The following is a 19976-nucleotide window of genomic DNA, read 5'->3' as shown; positions in this document are numbered from 1 at the left end:
AGAATACTAAGCAATACTGATACTCTTTTCATTCAAATGGCCAAACCATTGTTTTTAAAGTGTAAGCTTTCTATTGTAGTTAAATAGTGTGGTTTATGTCCATCAGTATCTTGCTATATTAGTCAGTTCCCATTTGTGTGCCTCTGCATATTAATGTCCTCATTGTAGCAACTAAAATAAAGTGAAAATACATACAAGAATGCACAGGTCTTCGATCCAGGGCCAGAGCTTGCATCCACACAGCTTTCCCAGCTGCAACACCTGCATAAATAAAATACTTTTGATTGTTTTCAAGTTTCCTCTGTCATTAGTTAATTCACTGTAATTATCAGTCCAATTATTGGCACGTGTTAAGTTAGGAAAACTTGTAACAACTGATGTATATATGTCCTCACATTTCTGAGTGAAACTCGCGTTTGTTTCAGTTTCCTTCCTAACATGCGCAGGCGCGTCACCGTGTCGCGAGGGAGAGAGAGAGAGAGAGAGAGAAGAGAGAGGGGGGCACTCACTGGAGCTCGTGCACGTGATACCGTCAGGCTAGCTTGTTGTCAAAAACGAGAACAGTTTTAGCAAGTTTCAGGTATCACTGCCTTTTTCTTTTGGACGTGAAATCCCACTTTAAGGGCTCGACTGATGCTTTTCCCCACTGTTACCCCTAGAGGACCTTAAAGGGGGCGAACGGTAAGTGCTCCAGCTTTCTTCAATAACCGTTTAATTAATGTTCAGGCTTTCATTCATAATAAATAACTCGGTTTTCCTGCGCTCACAGGGATAAATAAACAGTTTAGTATTCTTTGGTGAATGCTTAGGTTATTTTCTTTCCAGGGTTTGTTGTTCAAACTACCATAGCGGCCCTTTGTCGCCATGGAGACGGAGCGTGAACGCGCAGAGGAACTTCCAGCTCAGGGCTTGTCTTTAGGTTCAGGGAAAGGTTATCTTAAAGTTAATTACTTATAATTTATTTGTAAATATATTTACATATATAGTCTACCACAGAAAACTAAATAAAACCAAAAACTCTACTTTAGTACTTTCCTGGTTCCATCTGCACTTCTGATAGCGGTTTTGTCTGCTATTAGGCTACTTCAGTATACTCTTAAGGTATGTCTTACAGATTACTTACCTTTAATCCTGCGGTTTACAATTACTTCATCAAATTTCACTTTAGATTGCAGGTTTTTGTTCTGTTGTTTGCGATTCATCTGATAGTTCTAGCTACCAGGTGTGTAGAGTTAAAGATGAAGTGTTAATGATAATTAACACTTAGCTAACTCAGCTAGTTAAAGCTGATCATTTAGCTGAGCAGAAACAATTAGTTTGAATTTTGTAATTTAACAACAATTATGGTTTAGCTAATTAGGTGGCTTACAATTAGTTTCTCTTAAGCTCTTAAGTTTTTCTTTTCTCCATTTAGTTTTTTTATGTATAAGTGAAAGTGTTTCAGTTTATCAGCATGGGCCAGTTTTCATGGGAATCATTGATTTTATTCTGATGTTTTCATTAATTCACCAATTAACCGATTCATTTATAAAATAACAGGGAGCTTAATTTATAATAACAATAATCCAGTAAGGAGGATCCTTGTGCTGTGGTAATTACTGCTTTTGCTGTTGATGCTTTACATTTTGTCTCCATACTTTTACTGAAGTGAGACTGAATACAGGGCTTTAGGGTGATTTTGCATTGCTTCTTTTACACCTACTGTTCATTTTAAGGTAACATGTACCTCTGGGTATCCATTAGTGATACACCCTGTATCTATACATATAATGGCATTATTTAATCATCAGTGGACTTTCTTGACACATGTCAGTTAGGCCTATATGGCCTCTACAGAAACGAAACATGAGATCTGCAGCCCCTTGATGCCCCGGCGCAACGCTTTGAGGAAAACGTGTGCAGAGATAGTAAATGAGGTCAGACAGTCCCTACGAGTTCAGTCCACTCACCGGCCATTTACTCCCAGAGATGGACATAGACAACTTTTTGGGAGCGCCTCTATTCGTGACAACAGACCACCTTCTGCTTTTAGGTTAGTCAGAAATGGCACTTCTGTGAAGATCTAAAATAAACTGTGGTTCTGATGAAAGTAATCATTTGTTTTTGTTGGGGTCTTTTTTTACTCTGTAGCCTTCACGCTCAAAGTTTTGATGCTTCAGACTCCAGGCCAGGTTCAGGGACTCGCCTCTCTCCTTTGGATCATGTATGTTCTTATCACAGATAAACACACAATATGCATTGTAGTCTAACCAGGAAGGTTATCCCAGAATAAGGGCCAATTTTCAGTATGTACACTTCTAATCTTCAGTGGATAAATAAACTTGTAATCTTGGAGCAAAGCAATAAATTGGATAATAGGCCAGTACACCTCTGTGCACCAGCTAAATATGCTAAATATGCTAATTAAATAGCATTTAAGTTTTAAAAAACAAATGCAAAGGAAGCAATAAATGCAATGAAATTTCTCTGCTTATAAAATTGCTGATGTCTCAAGTGAATTTTTCCTCTGACTAATACTCAGCGCTTGATGTTTGTGCTTTGCCAGAAGCCAAAGTTTTCAGTCCCCTGTGATGGTGACGATCCATTCAAAGCCTTACCCAAACCTCCTACTAGCCCAGTGAAACCGCGTAGGGGGCTGGCAGGGGCAGGAGTACGAGCACGCCTCCTCAGACCTGGATCTCTCACCAGGTTACCACCTTTAGAAAGACACCAAAATGGTAAAGAAGGGGGGAAAAGATGTTAATGAAGCTCAACTTACGGTACAAGAGGTCGCTGTGCTTACTATGAAATGCTAGTGACCCAGTTTATTAGGAACTGTTTAATATGTACGAGATAAATAAAAAAACAACAACAACACATCATTCATTTTCCTCCGTGTCCTGTATAGACACGAGTGCTGAAGCTGTTTTCTGAAAGGGGAATGAATGGAGCCATTCACATGCTGACATTTTACCTGATTTACATTCTCTGTGGTGGGGCTTGGTAAAAAGCATAATATACGCCTGCTGTTTTGAGTGGAAAATGACTACTCACTCTCAAACCTTTCCCTACAAAACTGCTCAGCTATTTAGAGCAGTAAAACAGATAATGGAGACTGACTAAGCCCTTTATCTGTATACATTTACTGTATATGTGCACTGTGTTAATGTGTATGAATAGGGACTTGTACTTTTACCTAATGAAGGAAATAGAAACGTTGCTATAAATAACTTCTTGCCACATCTTTTCCACGTGTTCAGTGAAAGAGCCACTGAATGCAGGCCCAGGACAAAAGCAGCTGTCAGCTAAGCAACTTTCCAGTACAGACCACACCGCAGGTTACAGTGGTCCTGTCAAACTCGGCCCTCACACAGCAGCAAGTGAAAGGTATGCTTTCTGTTCTTCTGTTTCACTTGGAAGAAACATTATGTCCTTCACTTCCACCCTTCCACCCTCCCGATCTTTAACAGTAATGACAGTTCGACAATGAGTTTAAGATTTATTGACATGCAAGTGTGCAGGGGTAGCCATTACTACACTGAGCTGTTTGGGCCTCCCTTTTTTTGCTTTTTGTCAAATCCTTCTCCCTCTCCTCCTTGCTTTGTTTCCTCTCTTCCTTATATTGTCTTTGGGTTGTGGTTCATAAGTAAACCAGACTACTGGGAAGAGGATCAAAGCAGCAAATACGTCAGTAAAGCTGATATGAGTATAGTTGTTTATTTTGTACCTAAATGCCCATCCCTGTAACTGTCAGTACATGTCTTTTAAATTCTACAAGGACTAACTTTATCAGTATTTTTATTTTGCTGTAGGATTTTTTGTATTTTACTTTTTAAAAAATTGTGATCTCTTGGAGAATACTTCGTCTGTTTGCAGAAAAATGTAAATGAGGCAATAAGTCAAAAGTAGGGACTATTACTTTTAAACTTGTCGTGAACTTATTCCGAAGTAAAAGGATTTTAAAACGTCTGCTTGACCCCCGGCCAACCATTGTTCATGTGTTCAACTGTAGCCGAATAGCTGAAGTCAGTTAGACCAGCAGTGGGGTCACTAACAAATAGATAGAATGAATTCTTTAACTTCAGGCACGCGACCCCTTTTAAACCCTTATATACATCACTGTACACCATATCTTGGTCAAGTTGAGCTTCTTCTTCCCATCGAAACTGTCTCTATCTGTCATTACTAGCAAATGTCAGCTTTTACATTTCCATAGTGCACAGAGGCTAAAAGCTCTGCTTTTTTTTGCCGACCTCATCAGCTGTGTGTCAGCACGAGGGGCATAACTCTGACCGTGAGGTCGGGGGCTGTCGTTACAATCCATTTGCCTATCGATTGGGTGGGGCAGTTGAAGGGGGGTGAGCAGACCATAAAACACTTTTACAGGAAATCTGGGCCATGGCCTCAAGCTCAACCTCCTACCTAATACCAAGTTAACATGCTATGTTTGTATAACTTGTTGCTGACAAAGAGAAGTCCCAAGTGAGAAAACCAGGGTCACATTATTATTACACAAAATGGGCTTGAAGACTTCCCCTTTTTGATTCTTTCTAGGTCAGAGTTTTTAAAGCACGGTTCTTTAGTGTTGCAAGGAACTACATAAAAGAGACATTAGACAGAGGAGAACAATGAAAAATCACATAGAGCCAAGGCAGAAGCACACTGCAAGTGGAAATGGACGCAGCTGGACAGATTAATATGATGAGTTGGATGAGATATAAAGATAGGGGAGATTAGACATCCACTAGGTTCTTTTTCTCCAATAAGCCAGAGCTCTATAGCTCCAAATGGCTCTCTATTAGATTTGGGTGCCCATCTGGGCAAGACTGGCAGCAGCGTGTATTGTGACTGCAGTGCACTGGCCAGGCCTAAGACAGGGATGAGGTCATGTCTCCGAGAATGCCGAATCACACAAAGAGGCCTTATTATCGGGCTCTTAATCCTATCATACAGAGCTAAAGCCCCCTGACATTCACTGTAGCATACCCTAGCCAGCACTCCCTACTCCATATGCCCCATGTGCCAGATTTTAACATTCATCAAATCACAAAGGTGAGTGTGCTATATTATAATGCCCCAAAACGGTATATTAATCAAAGAGCATCAAACAAGGTTCTTTTGAGGATTCTTCATTGAAATGAAAAGATAATAGCTGCCAAATCTCATATCTGTCACTTGTATGTAAAAGTTCAAAGAAATAACAAATCCTGAGAGTTAACCTGTGATATTACAGAAGCTTCAGTCCTTGTTTTTGTCTTCTACAGGAGTGGTTACACCTTTCAATGTTTTTAAAGCTGAGACCCTCTTTACATATTTGTGTGCTTTTTGCAGTAAATCTTACAGTTACAGAAAGTCATTAGGTATTAATTGGTCATAAGAAACGGCACCTGTCATGTAATATAGAATATACTGGAGCACTGAGTCATTATCTTTGAGTGTGGGTGGAACAGTGCAGAGTTTAAATGCAGACACTCAGATCAGAGTGACATGCAAGGGCGAGCCACAACACATAACACAGCATGACACTTGGGCGTGTTTTTGGGACCGTAACCGTAAGGTTATTGCAGAACAAATTGTATGGTTTTGGAGACGGCTCGCAGTGACAAAGCATGAACACCTTTAACCAGACTGCCCACAAAGCTGAGATCTTAGTTCCTGTCTGTTGGGAATTGCAGTTGTGCATCCTGCAAAGCAGCACACCTCTAGACAAACAAACAAAATTAAAATTAAAAAGTGGTCACACAGAAACTTTCGGATACACACATATCTGCATGGGTGAAAATGTACATGCACAGACACACAAATACAGTGAAGCAGCGGAGCCTATACACGTTTCAATCACTGTTGCAACAGTGACACCTAGTGCTTGTTGATGATAGACCATACGTTTTGTTCACAGGGTGTAAAATCAGCAAAACATAAATAAGTAATAATAATAATAAATATATTTTATTTTTTAAGAGCCAGAGCCCCTAGAGCCTCTTAATTTTAACTCTTATTTGTGTATTTTCCTAAACCCCATATAGTCAGGCTCTGTGTGTTTTTCAGAATAGTGCAGAGTGATGTGGACTCAGCAGTAAGACCCAAAGACTGCAAAGAAGATAGCACAACAGGTTTGTTCACATCCACTAAATGAAGCTCACTGTCTTGTTTTGTATGGTGTTGTGCATAATAAACACAAATGCTACATTTTGTACAGCGTGTAAAAGTAGAAATGTACTTGGTTTCACTCAGGCATAACGTAGAGCAAAATTAGTACAAACAGATCTAAATATGAAATCTCTCTGTTTACTCTTGAGCCCAGAAAGGTTTCACGTGCAACAGAAATAAACTTTGATTGGGGTGTTGTTGCTAAGGGCGCAAGTTTTACCATGACAGGCAGTCAGCCAATAGGTTAGAGAAGTTTTGGTTCGTGCAGCCGCAGCTTCCTGCATCACACCAAGCAGGGTTATGCAAATATTCAGCAAAAAAAACAAAAAAAACAGGCACACTGTGTGCAAGAGATTGCACAAGTTAACGTGCGCAAGCTCACATGCCCACATGCCGACAAATCAGAGGAAGTCTAGCTGTGGATGGTGACCTTTTCACTGTGGCATCAAACTTCCTGCTGTTATATTTTAAGACTGTGAACTTGTGAACTGTGGTTGTCGCTTTTGTTTTCTGAGGTGGTAATTGGCTAACTGCAATTCTCTCTGCACATTTCAGAGCCAGAGCGTGGAGAAAACAAGGGCAACACGGAGGAGGATGCAGAGTCACTGATGTGGAATAATGTGATCGTTCCTCTCCTTCAGAAACTAGAGAGTGTGGCTGCAGGTATTGTGGCCAGTGTAATAAAGAAACCCCCGAAACACAGTCCAAATATAGAACATTCAAATGCATTCAAATCATCAAAATATTATATATAACCCTTTGGGTCTGAATGTTTCCAGAGCCAATCTAAAGTGGATTGTGGTTAAGACACTTATTTTTATCTTTTTATTTGTGCTAACCTTCTCATATTCATACCTATTTCCTGTGTTTTAAGAGCACTTTTTATTTACAGCCAGCAGGCTGAAAAATAGATTTTTCAACACTGGCAGATAGTCATGCATAAAGTCTCACAAAATGAAAAAGTACTGTCATTTTAGCTGCCAAAGAAAGAAAGAGTAATGTTATGCTTGGCATTCATACAGAATTGTCTTGCCTGCAACTGGAGTCTGACAGCCGTAAAATTAAATCTATGGCTGTAAATATTTTAACATTTTACAAATTTAATGGAAAATTCATTTGGAAGATAAATATTAAATATTTATTGTACCAAGGGCCTTCTGGTGCATGCATAAAACACCTTTCAGATTCAGAAAGAGATATTGCAGTGAAGTGCTGAGTGTTAGACTGGGTCCAACCTTTTTTAGACATGGCCAGGCCCTGCTATTTATGCTGGGGAAACATTTATTTTACCTCGAAAACAAGGAAAAACTCCACCCTTTCTCTTCCTCCGCTAAAGAGCACAGCTGCCTGTCGTTGAATTGTTCCCCTGCATATTACCAATGAAATCCAAAGCTGCTTCTTGGAAGAGGAAGGAAAATGTTCATTTTCTGCTGACCAAAGGATTACTGATTCGCAACCACACACGAACAGGAGAGCCTGTGTAATGTACAATATGAAAGACACAAAAACATCTCTGATCTATATTTGTACAAATACATGTTTGCACTTATTGTGAGTTTTGCACATGCTGTCCTAAACTTGACTTTGTTTTTTTGAAATGTGTGTGCTCTGCCTGCAATGCAAGGTGGTTCCGAGGGCTCGGTTGACCGCCTGTGTGATTTGTGTGACCGCCTCCACGGCACGTTGGCAGAGGCGGACATGCTCGGTCGGCGCTGTAAGAAGAGGTCAGGGATACTTCGAACACTGTTCCGACTCATTGACCTCAACTATGCCCAGCTCAACATGCACATTGCCCAGCTGTGCCTTGTTGTGAGTCATCTGTGAGTTTGCAAGGTTGTCTGCGGGGGTGTGTGCATGTCAGCATGTCTGCTACTTATCTCTGTCACAAAGCACCCCCACTATGTTATACAAACAATTATGTGAATTCTTTTGTATTTTTCTCCCCAGCTGTGCATCAGTGGAAACAACCTGCTCAACATCTGTAAACTCATCTTCCAGATCAGCCGCACTGAAAGCAACGACATCCTCTTCCAGAACAACTCAGTCATTGGTCAGGATGGAACAGTAGACAATATAGTGGTTATCTATTCTGTAACTCTGGTCTGAAATTTTGTGAACAAATACGACTGCATGTCTTATAGATGCATGAATCTCCATAGGGATGATAACATCAAATGTTTTCTGTGTCTAGATTCATTGCTGAGGATACTAAGCAATGAACATGTGTCTGCATCTGGAGAAGCAATCCTATATTGTGTTGGATCTTTGAAATTTCTCTCTGGAAACGCTGAAATACTCAGAATATTGCTGGATAAAAACTTCATATGTGTGGCACAGAAACTCATCCAGAAACTCTGCATTGTAGAAGAAACCAACCTCCCCATAGCAGGCCACATCCTCGTACAGGTACCAATTAAAAAGCATCAAATTTTTGTTTCATATATATTTCTCCTTAAAACTAAGATGTTAAACCATATCAGTAAAAAATGTACCAGTTTATTGACTGATGCAGATTTTTCCACTATCAAATGTTTTGGTTAATGTCTGGTATTTAAGGTGCCCCATGAGAATAGAACAGTAATGTTCTGGCAGCTGGGGTGCCAAAATAATACCAGAAAATAACAGAAAATAACTTTTCCATGAAAATACGGTTATTTTCAGTAATGACAATACAGTTTGTTGCCCTAATTTTACATGGGATTTTGCCTTTTTCAAGTGCTTTTAAACATTAAATTAGGAACAATTTAATGTGACTAAACAATGAAATTACCTATAAACAAGGTCAATGAATGCGGCAATATGAATAATAATACTTAAATGTACAGAAATATACAGTTAACAGTTGGTTTAAATAATAATGGATTGCATTCATATAGCGCTTTATGAGACCGTCAAATCGCTTTACAATTCCACTTTATAATTCCCCTTTGGCCATCACCAGTAGGTGGTAGGTGAAGTGTCTTGCCCAAGGACACAACAACCGAGAGTGTCCGAGCCGGGGCTCAAACAGGCAACCTTCTGATTACAAGGCGAACTGCCAACTCGTGAGTGACTCGTGTGTAAAAAAAGTTTATACGAATCATTTTATGTATTTTTCCATAGCATTACATTTGAATCTAACAGTTCAATCTTTCAAATAACGGACAAATATTTGTGAAATTATGATGCATTTGTGACTGTATTTTTACAATCTAAATATGCATATGTACAGACAGATACGTTTAAAAAACAAGAAAATTATGTTCTATTACATTTACAGTGATTTTACGTTAATTTACATTTGAAATGTAAAATCAAGGTCTATTTATGTAAATTTCATGATATTCTAGAAGGACAGTACAAAACTGTAAAATACACAGTGAAATACTTTTATATTACAATTTTTTTACAGTGTATTCTGTGCTGCACAAGTAACAGCTTGCTTGACTGCACTGAAAATTATTGCTGCCAACCACAGAAACTGGCCCAAGTAAACAAACTGTCAACCCGTTCTTCATTTCATATCTAACATGACTCATTGATGAAGGCGAAATAAGCACACGATGACTTTCAGGGTAGTTTCGGTACTGCTGTTTACTTGACTGTTTCCCTCTTATCATAGAATGATTTATTTTCGCACTTCAGTTCAACTCTTAAGTAAAGACCGTACAATGTTCTTCGGAAAACCCCAACAAACAAACGACCATCTTTGAGCGAGTACTTAGTGACAGTGGGAATAAAAAACTCCCTTTTAACAGGAAGAAACCTCCTGCAGAGCAAGGCTCGAGGAGGGACAGCCATCTGTTGTGGCCGGTTGGGGGGATGGAGTGAAAAGAAGTGAGTGGAGAGGAAGTGCTCAGTGCATTGCAGGAAGTCCTGTCCTGTCCTGAAGTCCTGTGATCTTTCTCTCGTTGCAGCGTTTTGGATCAATTGAAGGCTTTTCACTGAACTTTCAGAACAACCTGATCATTATGAATTACAATAGTCCAATCCAAAAGTAGTGTTAGTAAGTGTTTCAGCTTCACTCACACTGGAGCAGGATGTTTCTAATTTTAGAGATATTGCACAGATGAAAGAAAACAGTCCCATATATTTGTTCAGTGTGTGCAGTGAAGGATATCCTGATCAGCAGTGGGCAGTTTCCATTTGCTATGTTGTACACCATGATGAACAGGCCAGCGTCACAAGCTCTGGCCTTATTACAAACCATTAATGTACTAGGTGTATTTTTCTTTGCTAAGCTACACTGGACCTTTTTCTGTCTTTTCACCTCTGTAGCTGACAACGATCTTGAGGAATCTTGCCGACCTCTCTGATTCCCGTCCACTGTTTGTTTCATTCTCCATACTACCAGCGCTTTGCCAAGTGCTGCAGCAACACTGTGAAGATCAGGATGTCTGCATGAACATTTCCAGAATTTACAGGTATTGAACTTGCTTACCTAAATCATGCTTACTACATACACAGGGGTGGAGCCTCAGGAAAGTACATAGATTTTTAGGACATATGATAAAAAAACATGCTCATGGGTGGAGTTAAAGTCATTGGTCACTTCATTAAGGGCATCTGTCCAGCTGCTTGTTAACATAAATATCGAATCAATCACATGACAGCAACTCAGTGTGTCTAAATTAAATATACCTCCTTAAATGCACAATGTCACAAAGCTCAAAGCATCAAAATGGTTTCTTGAACAAGCAAAGTGTACCTAATAAAGTGTCCAGTGAGTGGATATACACTGTATATAATGGTAACTGCAAATCTACTTTGGAATAAGTGCTCTGTGATATTTTGACAACCTTTTGAAAAGTCGTAGAAGATAATACAGACTAAGTACTCTCTGATCTTCATACCAACGCCAAACTGAAGCAATCAAGCACAATTTGCGCCCCCATCTTTCTCTTTTTGCAACCCCAGCCTCATCAGTTTATCAATATGTGATAAGAATAATTCATGAAGTCTAAAATAAAGAAAATTAGCTTTTTAAAAATGTGTTTTCTCGTGATAATGAAAATAATCAGCTCAGATCTATTAATACATTTTCCATGTTGATTTAATGTCACCATATTTAGTCACCCTAGCAGGGCAGTGAGTTGAGTGGAGTGGTCTATGGTATTTTTTGTCCCCTCTCACCCTCAGTAAACTTTCTTCATATTCTGAGTGCCGCCTCGCTCTGGCTCAGACCCCCGACTGCTACCAGCTATTTTTAGAGCTGTTGAGCAAACATCACCAAAAACAGGTGAGTCCACAAGCCTCCTCTGTGTTCTTGTGTGTGCTTGAGACTTTTCAGAATTAAAGAGAGGTGTTCTTCTTGTTTGTAAGCATGTCTGTGTGCTTTTTTTTACACTAAGTTACTTATGCATCTTTACTGGACTGTTTACTTGTTTTATATGAATTGTTTAATACTATAAAAATTTCTCCTCTGTTGTGTGTTTGATTAGATATTTAATCAACCAGATGAGTATGCAAAAAGACATGAAAATTGAGGAGAGAAGGAAAGATTGAATAGGCACAACAGAAGAAGTGATACAGAAGTGGAAGGGAAGCTAGACTAGGGAAGGAAGGAAGAGAATATGGAGGGAAGAGGAGAGGATGAATGTGGGACTTTGGCAACTAGACTCGACTCACAAGTGCTTCTCATTTCATTTGGAATAAATTGACACCCACAGATACAAACACACATGCATAAACATAAACACACTGGATAGCAAAACATGTAATAAACATCCTGGGACACCACGTCCCGTCCTCATATCAGTTTCGGTACACGTTAATGGGAGACACGAGTGCGCTCTCACCTGCTCTGTAGGGTGTGACGTAGTTGTTTTCCATAAGCGTGGTAACTCATTGACAAAATATTGTGTAATCGCAGTCAAACCAACTACACAACTCTAAACTCTGAGTGACACAGGTGCTCATGCTGCATGACAGGAGAGGCTTGCTTTCCTGTAGGTGGTGTCACACACAATCAGCCTCCTTCTGCTCAGGATAGTCGAATATAAATGTACTAATCAAACATTGCTGATAGAGAATCAGGTGGTTAGAATAAAGATTAGTGGTCTTTATTAAAAAAGCCAAACCTTTACAGTGTCAGTTTAGACAGTTCAACAGATCCTGCTGGTCTCTAAGAAATAAAAAGGCAATAATAAAAATGCACTGAGCATGAAATGTAAGCAGATTCATTGATACAAAGCCGGTAACCCCAGGAAGTAGTTTAAAATGCTTGATTTCCTTGTCACTTTCTTTTTTACCTAAGCAAACATCTAATAAATCTAAATCCATAAACTGATGTTTCACCACTGATCTCCACCGCTTGTTCGCAGGATCTCATCGTGCGCCTCCTCTTCACCCTCGGGAATCTCACGGCCAAAAGCGACGAGCCCCGGCTGGAGCTCTTTCAGTGCGGCGGCTGCATGCGCACGCTTCTCCGGCTGTACGACATCTACCAGCGAAAAGATGAGCCACCTCACACAGTTGTGCAGAAAGGAGCCTCTCCTCCCGTCAGACCACAGGTGGCTGACGACGTGCTGGTGAAGCTGGTCAGGGTGCTGGCGAATATGTGCATCCACCCCGCCGTGGGTCCACCTGTGGCCGCAGACACAGCCTGCATTCGACTTCTGATGGAGACGCTTGGTGAGCACAAGGAAGGAGCAGCTTCATCTTCTTTAAGTCAGATCCTTTATTAGGTTAAGAAGATGAAGCAGTCAGCAGGCTTAACAGTGGCCTGTTTTTTCATGGTACGCAACGAAAGCAGCATGTAAACATCTGGAGTTCTGATAGGTTTAAATATAGTGGCTTAGTGCACCTTAAGTACCTATGAGGTACACAACCACTTCCCTTGTGCTGGGAACAAGACGTGACTTTTGTCAAAAACACAAAAACACACTCCATATCTGTCTGTTCATTCCATCATTCAGTTTCCTCTCAGTACTTTCTGTTTGCTGTGCAGCACATCCTCTTTCGGTTTACCTGGGTTTTTTTTCTTCTTCTTTTTCTTTTTTCTTTTTTTAAGGCTGACAGAAGAAGCGCTTCACTGCATGAGCAGGATGTTCTGTGACATCTCACAGCCGACTCGGTTTGCGTGTGTGAATATCTCCCATGTGGTTAGATGGTTTCAGGACAGGTTGAACTGATACACGGGTGGGCGTTAAGCTCTGTATTCTCTGCTGCCTGCCTCCTACACAGTCAAATTTTCACAAACAACACAGAGGTCAAACTAGTGAAAAAAAGGTGGGAACATTATTAGATCGAGGGGCACATCAGGTAAGGGAGACTGTGGAGAGAAGCAACTGAAGGCAGAAACAAAAAATTACTGAGAGGGGAAGACAAAATCTGAGCTGAGAATGAAAGAGCAGATTGGGCTGATTGATGTCCTGTTTTGATAAAGATCGCGATGGGTTGAGGCGCTCAACATTAAAGAGTTTTTAAGGGTACAAAGCGACGCTTCCAGTCAGAACCAGAAACCATCTTCCGAGTGACGCAGGAGACGGTTGACAGCGCAACCGCAATATTCACGATTTATGACCGAGCACAAGATATCTGCTGCTATATCGGGAGCAGGTCTTGTTTTCAGGCTGCTCGTGGTGTCATGGCTGGTTGCACCCAGTCACTTTGACCTTTGTGTGCCAGCTCACGATCAAACCAACTGTAGGAAGCCAAAATTAACTACAGGTTGCAGTTATTTTTAATCATAATGTCACTGTCACATTAGTTCAGCAGAGCTAAAGGCAAAACTCACAGGCTGGTCACTTTAGTTCTGCAGATATTTTTTCATATTTAAACTGTGGAAGTAGATTTTAAAGGTGTGTTCCTGATGGCAGATGCACAAACTAATTTAATGTTACACTGATTTTTGTGTCTTTGTGTGTGTGTGTGTGTGTGTGTGTGTGTGCGTGTGTGTGTGTGTGCGTGTGTGTGTGTGTGTGTGTGTCTCGGGGGGTTGGTGCCACAGAGCTGAGGACAGTGGAGGAGAGCGAGGAGCTGCTAGTCAATGTGGCCGCTGTCATCAACAACCTGTCCTTCTACCAGAAAGAGACTTCTGCCATCAAACACAATCGGCTCCATATTGCAAAGCGTAAGGCCGGCAAGCCAAGAGAGGACAAAATAGATTTTATTTATTTTTTTAAGTTCCAGCTCTTTCTTTTTCTTTGCTCCACAGTGATGTTGAAGTTGCTGCTCAGCTCTAGTACAGGAGCCATGCTCGAGGCCGTTCGCGTCTACGGAAACCTGTCGCATTACGAGGACGTTCGGAACTTCATCATGCAAAACAAAGGTGCATGAAAATGCAGTTTTCATACTCTCGCAGGTAGAGCAGAGACAGTGAGCCTAAGTTTACTGCAGGAAACCCTCTTTAACACTCAGGCACACATCAGGCGCAGAAAACCTAGACGCAGACCCACCTCTGCATATGATTATGTCATGTTTAGGCTACACTTATCTGCAAGGCCAGCTACAGTCAGCATGTCCACTGAACTCTGGTGATAGCGGCTCTCTTATCTTTGCCTCTCCTTGTCTTGGTGCACTCCCTCACTCACGCTGCCATCTTCCTCCCTCCTAAGTGCACCAGTTTGTGGTAACGCTGCTCGACTCAAAGAGCAACGAGATGTGCTTTGCAGCCTGCGGGGTCCTCACCAACCTGGCTCTGGATCCTCCCAGCAGGGTCTGTCTCACGGTGGAGGGGGCTTCTGCCAAGTAAGGATGAAAGCATGCTGTGATCATCATCACTGTCCATCACTAGATATCACATCACTATTATACTACAAATTGAATTCAACATGTCAGACTAGGTGGTCAGAATACCTGTTAATTCCAAAGGGCTTAAAAAAGCGAGCATAAAAGAAGAAAAACGTTATTTATTTAAGGTTTATTTATGAAAAATATTACTAACTTTATGTACACAGAAGGCATCCTCCTTGGGATTTTGTTTTTTTGGGGGAGGGATGTAGGGGTTTCTGGTCTTTAACTGACGAACAACTCCACAGCTACAAATAAGATGTTCCTGATTATCTAGCTTTCATGTTTATCCTTGTCAGATTCATCCAAACATACAGATGTGTAAATTTGGATTTATGAGGCTGTGGTGCAGTTCTTCATGCTTTCCTAAGCGAGCACTGCTCCAACTTTTTATTTCCCCTTTATACCCACCCTTTATCCTCTTTTTAGATAAAGGGCCAGTGAAGTGGAGTTCACAAACCTCTAGGTCATGTGAATCCGCTTAGTAAAAGTCATATGATGTGTGTCTCTGTGTGTGTGCGTGTGATCAGGCTGGTGGACTGTCTGAGAGACTTTGGACTGGGTGATTGGCAGCTGGCGGGCCAGATTTGCCAGGCCGTGTGGAACCTGACTGGTGGCAGCTCAGAGAAAGTATTATACACCGAGGAGAGAGAATCGCTGCTGGAGATGCTCGCTGCATACTTAGGTTGGTGTTAGTAAAGATTCACACATAAGGAGAGAATGTGTATCCCTCCTTTTGCATAAGAAGGAAGGGACACATTGGAAACATGTCCGATTCACACCAGAGGCCCTCATGGGGAAGGGAGGGCTACACATATCCCCACCTTCCCCTCTCACACTCTTGTCTTTACAAATTCCTTAGATGAGGAGGCTCTGAATTGGACAGACAACGAGGACTTGAGAGACTTCCACAGAGCATGCTGGGAGTTAGAGTTCCTACCTGTCGCTCAAAAACTGATGAAGATGCTCCAGTCTGCAGATCTGACAGCCTGAGAGAGTCGGGCATGGAGTTTTGTGTCAGCAAAAACTGAATTTATAAACAATCAAACACGCCACCACTTGCAGCTTTGTATAGCTGGCTGTAAAGATTTGTAGTTTCCTTCATGTGTAGAAAACAAGCGTGACCAGAGCTGAAATGAGCTCAGCCGACTCCTGCACTGTAACCCTCTAAATATGCTGAATATGCTCCACATAGCCATCATGTTTTCCACCAAGGGTGAAGTTACAGCCAGTAAAGTTTAAAGGCTGCAGACCAGACAGGCCAATATGAAACACTTATACTGTAAATGCATAAAATGTCTCAGGTTTTAATTTTATCTAATCATACAGGTAATAATCCAGGATATAACAAGCAGGCTTAATCTAAACTGTAACAAAAAAAAAAGTGGTGTGTGGATGTGATATTTGTTGAGCCCTTTATACTTTGGAACGTATATGGACATATTTGCATATCATCCACTTTCAGTTCCACAAACCTTTTAAGGTTTATCACGCACAAGAATAATTTCAAAACACCTCTTTGCACGCTCATATGACTGGCTTTGCACTGTATTGTACAGTACATAATGTTTTACGTGGTTTTAAAAAAACAACAGCTGACCGACCTGGAATTTACCTCATGTGTAAATCTTATCGTTTGTGGATTGTGTGGCATTTGAACTTGTACTTAATAAAAAAGCACAGCAGATGAAGAGCAGAAAACACATTTGCTTTATTATGACACAGATATGGGGCCAGGCAGTGCTTACAGAGTTACACCAAGTAGCCTAAACATACAGCATTTCAAAAATCACACTGTTATTACATTGAAACAAATCAGAAACTGCACTTAATGTAGCACTCCCACCCCAGTTTTCCCACAATGGTGACCTTGAACAACCACAAAACAAGCTAATGCTTCAAAACCTGGTAAAACAATCCGATAACCAGAAATGACAGCAAACATTGTTCTATACATAGGATTTCTCAGCATGATATGAGCAACAGGTGGCTGTCTGATTTTAATAAAAAAAAAAAAAAAAAACCTTTCCTGTTTTGTATTATGGTGGGGGAAAATGTAAAGGCCAGCGGGGAGGAACGTTGAGTTTCTGCTGGTGATTTTACATTGACAGACTTCTGCGGCCTCGACTGACGGGAATCACCCTGAACTTCCGACAGACTTCCAGCCTCATCTGGAAAGCGAAACACTTTTTCCCAGAAAAGGTGTGACACGGAGGCAAACAGGAAAGTGAGGTAACTTGACCTACAAGGAAATCCCCTCCTTTGAATCGAGACAAAAGTTGGTCGGGAGCAAAGAGAAACTTTAAGCCTCAACCGCACCACAGGAAGGGGGACTACACACTTCTGATACAGTAAAATGAAATTCACATCAAAGTCCCTAGACAGTACTGACAGCAGACTGAACTATACCCCTGGGTCCAGCCTGCTGTTGGTGAAGTCAGCTTCATTATCAGAGAGCAAGTAAATCTCTCGTGTCAATTCACAAGTCATCTTTTGCATAACAGCGCTCAGATATGCTTACTAATGACCACGGGCAATTTAATTTCCTGTTCTTGTGCATCTGAGCGAGATGTGAACTGATGGTGACACCGACTGTGCTTTGAATGTTTGATTCCTGAACTGCATTTCTCCACATTTTATACAATCTTACTGATGGAGAAACACACGATACATTGTTTTGGGAAAAAGCTACAAAATGATACACAACAATTTAATATTAGTTTATTATTTTTTTTAATCTTTTTCATATATTTCCATATAAAAAGTGTCAGTAACTGACAGTCAGAAAACCTCCTCTCAAAACACTTCCAAATGTACCATTCCTTTTTCATCAGTCCTCATCATCATAGTCATTCATCCGTCACCTGTCTCAAATCCACCCTTCGAAGAATGCAGTACTGAAATGATTAACAAACGAAACAAACAGTAGAGGTTTCGCACCTCTGTTCAAAATAAAGAGGAAAAAAAAAAAAAAAAAAAAAAAAAAAGAGCTGCTTTTGCACTGGTTAGACTTCCCCAGTAGGGAAAAAAAGCACAGCTACAACCTCTTGCGTTCGAACGTTATCGAGCGCAGTCCACCAGGTGTAGGCCGGCAGGTCCCCGAGCAGCGGGGAGCGCGGCAGCACCACAATAACAACAACAACAACAACAACAACAACAACAACAAAGTCTCTGCTCACCAAAGAGCACTTCTTGTATGTTTCATAGAGAAGAACAGAAGAGGTATTCATTTACTGGTAAAATTCACAATCCAAAGCTTTTGAAAAGTGTTAGGGCAACCAGGCAGCTGGGATAAGCGGAAGACAGTTAAAAAGGTGTGGTGAGAGGAACTGGAAGCAAATCCCTCCTGAAAACCTGGTGTCTTAACTTTCTTTTTGATTAGCTTTTTTTTTTTCCCCTCCCCATCTCCCCCTCACTGGAAAAAAAAAAAAAGAAAAAAAAGGCATCATCAACAAAACAATAAAAAGTTGTCACAAAACCAGAGCTACAGCAGAAGCAAGAAGTCTTCCTTCAAAGTGCCTCGCTTATTTTTTTTTTTGAGACGTGAAATTCCAAGACGTACTCCCTCCCCTCTTTCTCTCCATCATCTCTGTAAAAGACACACACACACACACACACACACACACACACACACACACACACACCTCAGTCCTCACAAATAAACTCATCCATGCATCTCCATTCACAAAGGGCTCAGACAGTGTTCTTATTTTCCACACATACTTTCGGATTAGCTTACATTGACATTTGAAATTTAGCTACAAGGTAGAGGAAGGAAGGGGTGTAATGCAGTGGATTTGTAATGGACAGGGGCTCATATAGTGGGGGGTGGAAAGGGGGCGAGGAGGTGATTTTGGGGATCAATATGACCCCACTGAATACAACATGGGAGCAGCAGCATCAGCACGTATGCACACTGTGCTGGATGGTTCAGGCACACATTTAAAAAAAAAGTATTCAAGAAACTAAAACACATAACAGTAACGACAGAATCAAAGTGCAGACTGTTTCTGGCTGCACAGCTTTTCTTTCTGGGTATTCACTCCACCAGGAAACAGGTGAGATTGGCAACCTCGGTTGCCGTACGCTGCAATACTGAAACTAGTCCCCCGGATGCCTCCGGTGTTGCAGGGCAGGAGTTGGCTCAAGGTTGCCCTCTCTTGGTCAGTTTTGGCACTGCAGGCAACAAACAGTTTGTGGATCCACTTCTGTAGTTTGAGATTTTCTCCCAACAGTCATTTTCTTGCTCTCCATTTGTTCTGATCTTCTTCTCAACATCCAGCCAGCAAAGCCTCGACACAACACCGGGCTCTCTTCAATGCATCTCTTCCACAATTTGAATCGAACATCCCGCCACCCTCCCCATTTTTGATTTGTTTTCTTTAAATGTCCCAGCAATGATGACTGAAATTTAAAAAGAAAGAAAAAAATAAAATAAAAAAAAAATGGGACAATGAGAACAAGGCCCAGAGCATTTCATGTCATGTAGCGAGTGATCGCTCTCAGAGCGTATAACAGTTCTGCTTGCATTCGCGCTTCCATAAGAAGCAGATTAACGTGAACCTACAGGGGAAGAAGAAGAAAAAAAGTTATTAGAAGGCTGCACTTCACTGAGCAACTACAAGATCCAATCAGTCAATCCACCCTTTAAATCTCACCTTCTCGGAGTGCTGAAACTGCCTCCAGAAACTCTCATACATTCGTTTGGTGGTCTTCTCAGGACTACACACGATGGTCTTAATATAGATCTTAAAGCTACGGTCCAGGAGCTGGTTGATCTCTCCATAATCATAGTCATCATACCTGAATAAGACAAAGCAGTGGTGTTAGTAATGAGGCCACAGAGCTGCCTGACCATTGTGTAAGAAAAAGCTCAAGTGTCTGACCTGATGCCAAACATGCAGTGTATGTAGTTCCAGATGGCCCTGCGCAGCATGCTGGTGTCCACGTCCTTGTGTGTAGCCATGGTGTTGTAGGTCAGGTTGTAGACCATGTGAAACTTCTCGTCCAGCATTTGTCCGACGTCGGGATAGAGCCGGTTGACCAGAGAGAAGCCATGGTCCTCCCAGCTGTAGTCCTGCAAAAACAATAAAGAAAATAAGTCAGTAACAGTAGCACAGACCACACTGTGTTTT

General features: G+C 41.2%; 2 protein-coding genes across 4 annotated transcripts in view; one reads left to right on the top strand and one right to left on the bottom strand.

Annotated features, from left to right (window-relative positions):
* Positions 1 to 258: 258 nt before the first annotated feature.
* Positions 259 to 19930, top strand: armc2 (armadillo repeat containing 2). 2 transcript variants are annotated; one of them, XM_085134158.1, is made up of 18 exons: positions 259 to 681; positions 1814 to 2032; positions 2131 to 2203; positions 2546 to 2717; positions 3240 to 3366; positions 6028 to 6092; positions 6685 to 6792; positions 7754 to 7938; positions 8077 to 8179; positions 8321 to 8535; positions 10387 to 10532; positions 11248 to 11347; positions 12432 to 12741; positions 14060 to 14182; positions 14267 to 14380; positions 14667 to 14799; positions 15372 to 15526; positions 15704 to 19930. In XM_085134158.1, the coding sequence occupies exons 2-18, from the start codon at positions 1824 to 1826 to the stop codon at positions 15832 to 15834; spliced, it is 2469 nt and encodes an 822-aa protein (XP_084990284.1). In that variant the 5' UTR covers positions 259 to 681; positions 1814 to 1823; the 3' UTR covers positions 15835 to 19930. The 2 variants fall into 2 exon arrangements, with proteins under 2 accessions (XP_084990284.1, XP_084990285.1); XM_085134159.1 differs by having other exon boundaries at positions 259 to 1101.
* Positions 16529 to 19976, bottom strand: part of sesn1 (sestrin 1) — a 61512-nt gene continuing 58064 nt past the window's right edge. For both annotated transcript variants that reach the window (XM_085134161.1, XM_085134162.1), the window contains 3 exons: positions 19728 to 19918; positions 19500 to 19644; positions 16529 to 19404 (listed from right to left, as the gene is read on the bottom strand). In XM_085134161.1, the coding sequence (XP_084990287.1) occupies positions 19318 to 19404; positions 19500 to 19644; positions 19728 to 19918 (423 nt within the window). In that variant the 3' untranslated portion in view covers positions 16529 to 19317. The remainder of the gene's footprint in view (positions 19405 to 19499; positions 19645 to 19727; positions 19919 to 19976) is intronic.

This window comes from Neolamprologus multifasciatus, chromosome 15 (assembly GCF_963576455.1).
Source record: "Neolamprologus multifasciatus chromosome 15, fNeoMul1.2, whole genome shotgun sequence".
In the NCBI taxonomy this organism is placed as follows: Eukaryota; Metazoa; Chordata; class Actinopteri; order Cichliformes; family Cichlidae; genus Neolamprologus; species Neolamprologus multifasciatus.
This window is presented reverse-complemented; position numbering and strand designations above follow the sequence as displayed.